Consider the following 6,000-nt stretch of genomic DNA (forward strand, 5'->3'; position numbering starts at 1 on the left):
CACCAGGGAAGCCCCCATTTCTGTACTTTCATTTCCGTTTTTCTTTCATCCAACCTTTGGATTCTACCACAGTGAAGTACTATCCCTTTCTCAGTGTTTTATTTTGGAAAATTTCACATCTACAGAAATGTAGAAAGAATAATGCAATGAGCACCCATATGCCCTTCACCTAAATTCTCGAATTAACATTTTACCACATTTGCCTTACTCTTGTCCTTTCTCGATAAATACAAACATATATACTTTTTCCCCTGGAATTGTTTCAAAGTAATTTTGAGACTACTTTACCCTAATTCAGCATGTATCTCCTAAGAATAAGGCCATTCTCCTACATAACCTCAGTGCCTTTATTATATCCAAGAAATTTAACGGTGATACAATTATATTATCTAATATATGATTCATATTCAAACTTTGCCAATTGTCCCTAAAATATTCTTTATAACCTTTTCCCCCGAGTCAGGGTCTGATTAAGGACCATATATTATATGTGGTAATCATGTTTCTTTAAATAATTCCCCTTAAAATAATCCCCCTGCTGCTTTCTGTCTTTTAAGACGTTGACTTCTTACAATTTTTTATTGAAGTATAGTTGATTTACAATGTTGTGTTAGTTTCAGGTGTACAGCAAAGTGATAGTTACATATCTCTATCTCTATCTCTATTGTTTTTCAGATTCTTTTCCCATATAGGTTATTACAAAATATCGAGTATAGTTCCTTGTGTTATACAGTAGGTCCTCGTTGGTTATTTATTTTATATATAGCAGAGTGTATATTTTAATCCCAAACTCCCAATTTATCCCCCCCCCCCAGTTTCCCCTGTGGTAACCAGAAGTTTGTATTCTATGTCTGTGAGTCTATTTCTGTTTTGTAAATAAGTTCATTTGTATCATTTTTTTTCGATTCCACATATAAGTGATATCATATGATATTTGTCCTTCTCTGTCTGGCTTACTTTACTTAGTATGATAATCTCTAGTTGCATCTATGTTGCTGCAAATGGCATTATTTCATTCTTTTTATGGCCGAATAATATTCCATTTTGTATATATACCACATCTTCGTTATCCATTCATCTGTCGATGGACTCTTAGGTTGCTTCCATGTCTTGGGTATTGTAAATAGTGCTGCAGTGAACATCGGAGTGCATGTATCTTTTCAAATTATGGTTTTCTCCAGATATATGCCGAGTAGTGGGATTGCTGGATAATATGGTAGCTCTATTTTTAGTTTTTAAGGAACTCCCATACTGTTTTCCATAGTGGCTGTACCAATTTACATTCCCACCAACAGTATAGGAGGGTTCCCTTTTCTCCACACCCTCTCCAGTATTTATTATTATTATTATTTTAAAATATTTATTTATTATTTACTTATCTTGGCTGCACCAGGTCTTAGTTGCGGCATACGTGATCTTTAGTTGTGGCATGCAGACTTCTTAGTTGCGGCATGCATGTGGGCTCTAGTTCCCCAACCAGGGATCGAACCTGGGCCCCCTGCATTGGGAGCTCGGAGTCTTACCCACTGGCCACTAGGGAAGTCCCTCCAGCATTTATTATTTGTAGACTTTTTGATGATGGCCATTCTGACTGGTGTGAGGTGATATCTCATTGTAGTTTTGATTTGCATTTCTCTAATAATTAGTGATGTGGAGCATCTTTTCATGTGCCTTTTGGCCATCTGTATGTCTTCTTTGGAGAAATGTCTATTTAGATCTTCTGCCCATTTTTTATCGGGTTGTTTGTTTTTTTTGATATTGAGCTGTATGAGCTGTTTGTATATTTTGGAGATTAATGCCTTGTTAGTTGCACTGTTTGCAAATATTTTCTCGCATTCTGAGGGTTATCTTTTCATTTTGTTTATGGTTTCCCTTGCTGTACAAAAGCTTCTAAGTTTAATTAGGTCCCATTTGTTTATTTTTGTGTTTATTTCCATTACTCTAGGAGACAGATCCAAAAAGATATTGCTGCGATTTATGTCAAAGAGTATCCTGCCTATGTTTTCCTCTAGGAGTTTTATAGTATTTGGTCTTACGTTTAGGTCTTTAATCCACTTTGAGTTTATTTTTGTGTATGGTGTTAGAGAATGTTCTAATTTCATTTTTTTACATGTAGCTGTCCAGTTTTCCCAGCACCACTTATTGAAGAGACTGTCTTTTCTCCATGTATATTCTTTGCCTCCTTTGTGATAGGTTAATTGACCATAAGTGCATGGGTTTATTTTTGGGTCTTTTATCCTGTTCCATTGATCTATATTTCTGTTTTTGTGCCAGTACCATACTGTTTTGATGACTAGTTTTGTAGTATAGTCTGAAGTCAGGGAGCCTGATTCCTCCAGCTCTGTTTTTCTTTCTAGCCAAATTGCTAGATTGCTTTGGCTATTTGGGATCTTTTGTGTTTCCATACAAGTTTAAGAATTTTTTGTTCCAGTTTTGTGAAAAATGCCATTGGTAGTTTGATAGGGATTGAATTGAATTTGTAGATTGCCTTGGGAAGGCACTGACATTTTTGAAGAGTCCAGGCCGGTTGTCTTACAGAATGTTCTACAACCTATATTTTACTGTTTCCTCATAATTAGAATCAGGTGAAACATTTTGGCAAGTGGCCATATCCTTTTACAACGTGAACTTTCTAGTGTGTATATAAGTCTGTAACCAGAAGAGTCCCCTAATTGTTCAGAGTTCTTATGTGAAGCAGTCAGTAAGTGTTACCCAAAATGAACACCTTCAGTTTTTATTAGGTAATGGCATGTCTTAAAATTTTTCTTTTCTTTTCTTCTCTTTAGGCCGGCATTTGTAAATCCACTCACCCTTGAAAGCCCAGAGGAAGAAGAGATCTTTAGACAAGGAGAATGTATATTAATTTGTTCATAATAAGATACAATTTAAAAAGCACATTAACTGTACTGCAGAGGAGATTATTTAAGAGTATGTATGGACTCCTCAAACCAGTAAAGTATCCACAGAGTCCATACTTTGAACGGTTTTTTTTTTTTTTTTTTGCGGTATGCGGGCCTCTCACTGCTGTGGCCTCTCCCGCTGCGGAGCACAGGCTCCGGACGCGCAGGCCCAGCAGGCATGGCTCACGGGCCTAGACGCTCCACGGCATGTGGGACCTTCCCAGACCGGGTCACGAACCCACGTCCCCTGCATCGGCAGACGGACTCTCAACCACTGCGCCACCAGGGAAGCCCTGAACGGTTTTTATTGATGATACAATATTAAGTGAAGTAATTTGTTTTCTCACATTTAATGAAATGGGAAATGTATCTTAATGAGATAACTGCTGGTTGGGGCTGTAGGTCAAGGTGATTATAAGTGGTCTCACACTGAGCAGACATGATTTCCATCTGAAAGCAAAAAATCACTGAAAGTGTTATGTAGCCTCAGCAGCCTTCTCTGGGACAGATGTGCAATTTCCAGGGGGTTTTTGAAATCTGGAAATACTGCGTTTATAGGGTCCGAGGCAGCCCCGGTCGGCAGCCCAGTGCTGTAGTGTGGCCCTCCTGATCATAGCTCCTTATTGTCTCCTGTTCCAGTGAACAAGGGGACAAGGGTCGCCTTCAGCTCCATGTCATTACTGAAAATGGCTCCCACTGCTGAGGAGAGGACAACCATACATGAGATGTTTCTTAACACGCTGGATCCAAAGTAAGTTAGGACGGTGAGATTCCTGGTTGGGAAAGCATCTAAACCTTGGCCTTCTCACGAGCTACACTTGCTTGAACATATTGGGCATTGTTTGCAAATATTTTACTCTTCAGCAGCAAAGCCATGGCATTGACAGTGTTTACTCGATCTCCATTTGTACAGGACTGTAAGTTTTCGAAGTCGAGTTTTGCCTCCTAATGCAGTGTGGATGGAGAATTCAAAACTGAAGAGCTTGGATATTTGCCACCCTCAGGTATTGGAATTTAGTGAAAAATCTTCTAAACAGGATAACTTGGACTCATGACACTCATCTAAGAGTTGACACGCCTTCAAACTGACCTCTGTTCTATGGCATTGTGAATTCCTTTGTTCTACAGATTCGGATCGTCACAGGGCTTGTATTTATTAATATTTATTTTATGTCCTGTAGGAGCGGAACATTTTCAATCGAATCTTTGGTGGTTTCCTTATGAGGAAAGCATATGAACTTGGATGGGCTACTGCTTGTAACTTCGGGTGAGTTGGATTTCAGGTAGTCTTAACTCCTGAGAAGCCGTTTATACTGCCTCACTCAGTGAAACATTTTGGACCCGTCTGGATGTGTTTGGGAATATATTGTGTTTTTAAATAAATGCTACACTTGTACCAGGTGGGTTTGACCTTCATTTTAGAAGGCTCTCGCGCTGATGTTGTCCCTTAGTACATTAAATGCCTGCTGAGAAAAAGGGGTGATGATACGCAGAAGGGAAAAGATGATTTAGATACTGATCTGGTCACAGTGCCATCCCTTACCATCTGGTATGGTTATTCCCTCCTTCTCTAGGTTTATTCTTTGACCATTTAAAGTTTGCTTCAGCTGATTGTCAGGAAAAAACTAGAGATCATCTGAATTTTGCAGTTGACCACAAGTACTGTGTTTTCCCAACAGTGGTTCCCGACCATTTATAGTTGCCGTGGATGATATCATGTTTCAGAAACCTGTTGAGGTTGGATCATTGCTGTTTCTTTCTTCGCAGGTAGGTGTGTGATGAGAGATGAAATACAATTTTTATTATTTGGGCCTAGAAGAGAGGTTTTTATATTCTAAAGCCACCGTTTCTCTTATGACTGCTTTCTTCCCCCTTCCTAATGCAATTAACTAACTATCGTGTCCATAATCGCTTAGGTTTGCTTTACTCAGGGAAATTACATTCAAGTCAGAGTACACAGTGAGGTGGCCTCTCTACAGGATAAAGAGCATATGACCACCAATGTCTTTCATTTCACGTTCATGTCGGAAAAAGAAGTGCCCTTGGTTTTCCCCAGAACATATGGAGGTAAGTGGCAAATGACTGCTTGTCCCTAATGAGGGGAACTTTTAAAGACATTTCTCTCCTTTTAAATTGTTGTAGGAAGTACTCTGATGCCCATCAGCCCTAGAGCATGTCTTTAGGGGATTGTGCTTTTGAGATTCTGCAGCCCTGAAGGCCAGGATGCCTCATGGCGTTCAGGTGGCCATTGCTGGTCTGCCTGCCTGGCTGTTGTCTGAAGGGCCAGTGTCAGCTGCAGGCAGCCACTGGTGGTCAGGACCGGTCCAGCCAAAGGGCCAGAGTCGAGGCACTCTCTGGCCCAGCAGCACATGCCTGGTGCCGGTTTTGAATTTTCATTGCTGTCCCAGTGTTCCCAAGTAGTTTTGTGTTTGTATAGTGATTTTCTTAGGTGCTGCACATGTCTCCAGAGCTCTCTCTCTTATGTTCCAGAGTCCATGTTGTACTTAGATGGGCAGAGGCATTTCAGCTCCATGAGTGCACCAGTGACCTTGAAAAAGGACCACCTCATCGAGCCCTAGGAAGACCGCGTTTGTTGAAGGCCAGTGCCCCACAGTGACACGGTGCCTGATGAAGGCCTGAGCAAGTATATCGCTCTTAGTGTTTATTCTCATCCTCCATAGAGAAGAAGGATGTATTCAGTTTTTAGGTTGATCAGAAAAGTAGAATGAGAGAATGGCTGGGTGGGGCAGAGGGGGAAAGAATTATTGAATAATAAATACTTTCAAGACAATTTAAATTGTGAACCTACCACGTTTCCTCCTGTCTACTCAGGAAATGAGGGCTGAATGCCTTTTTATGTGACTGGACACATTCTTTTCTTACACATATTGCAACCATCAATCTACATGGTTTCCTGCCAGGGCATTTGGAGGGCATTCTTTAAACCTGACCTTTACTGCAATTCCCCTGTATTATTTAAATCCCATCAACCCTATGTGATTCCTTTGTATTTTTGCCTCCTTCTATTTCCCAGCTTTTGTTGTTAGCAGAGGGTAGATGAAAAGTTGGAGTAAAGGGATTCAACAAAAGACACAGCATT

At 40.2% G+C, this 6,000-nt stretch overlaps 1 protein-coding gene across 4 annotated transcripts in view; it reads left to right on the forward strand.

The window, feature by feature from the left end:
- ACOT9 (acyl-CoA thioesterase 9) overlaps positions 1-5,708 on the forward strand; it is a 28,142-nt gene extending 22,434 nt beyond the window's left edge. For all 4 annotated transcript variants that reach the window (XM_027096740.1, XM_027096738.1, XM_027096739.1 and 1 more), the window contains 7 exons: positions 2,787-2,854; positions 3,540-3,651; positions 3,814-3,904; positions 4,082-4,167; positions 4,580-4,667; positions 4,817-4,967; positions 5,391-5,708. In XM_027096740.1, coding sequence (XP_026952541.1) covers positions 2,787-2,854; positions 3,540-3,651; positions 3,814-3,904; positions 4,082-4,167; positions 4,580-4,667; positions 4,817-4,967; positions 5,391-5,479 — 685 coding nt within the window. In that variant the 3' untranslated portion in view covers positions 5,480-5,708. The remainder of the gene's footprint in view (positions 1-2,786; positions 2,855-3,539; positions 3,652-3,813; positions 3,905-4,081; positions 4,168-4,579; positions 4,668-4,816; positions 4,968-5,390) is intronic.
- Positions 5,709-6,000: the final 292 nt, after the last annotated feature.

Source organism: Aethalodelphis obliquidens, unplaced genomic scaffold (assembly GCF_003676395.1).
Source record: "Aethalodelphis obliquidens isolate GAN/ISIS:26980383/991018 unplaced genomic scaffold, ASM367639v1 scaffold107, whole genome shotgun sequence".
Classification (NCBI taxonomy): Eukaryota; Metazoa; Chordata; class Mammalia; order Artiodactyla; family Delphinidae; genus Aethalodelphis; species Aethalodelphis obliquidens.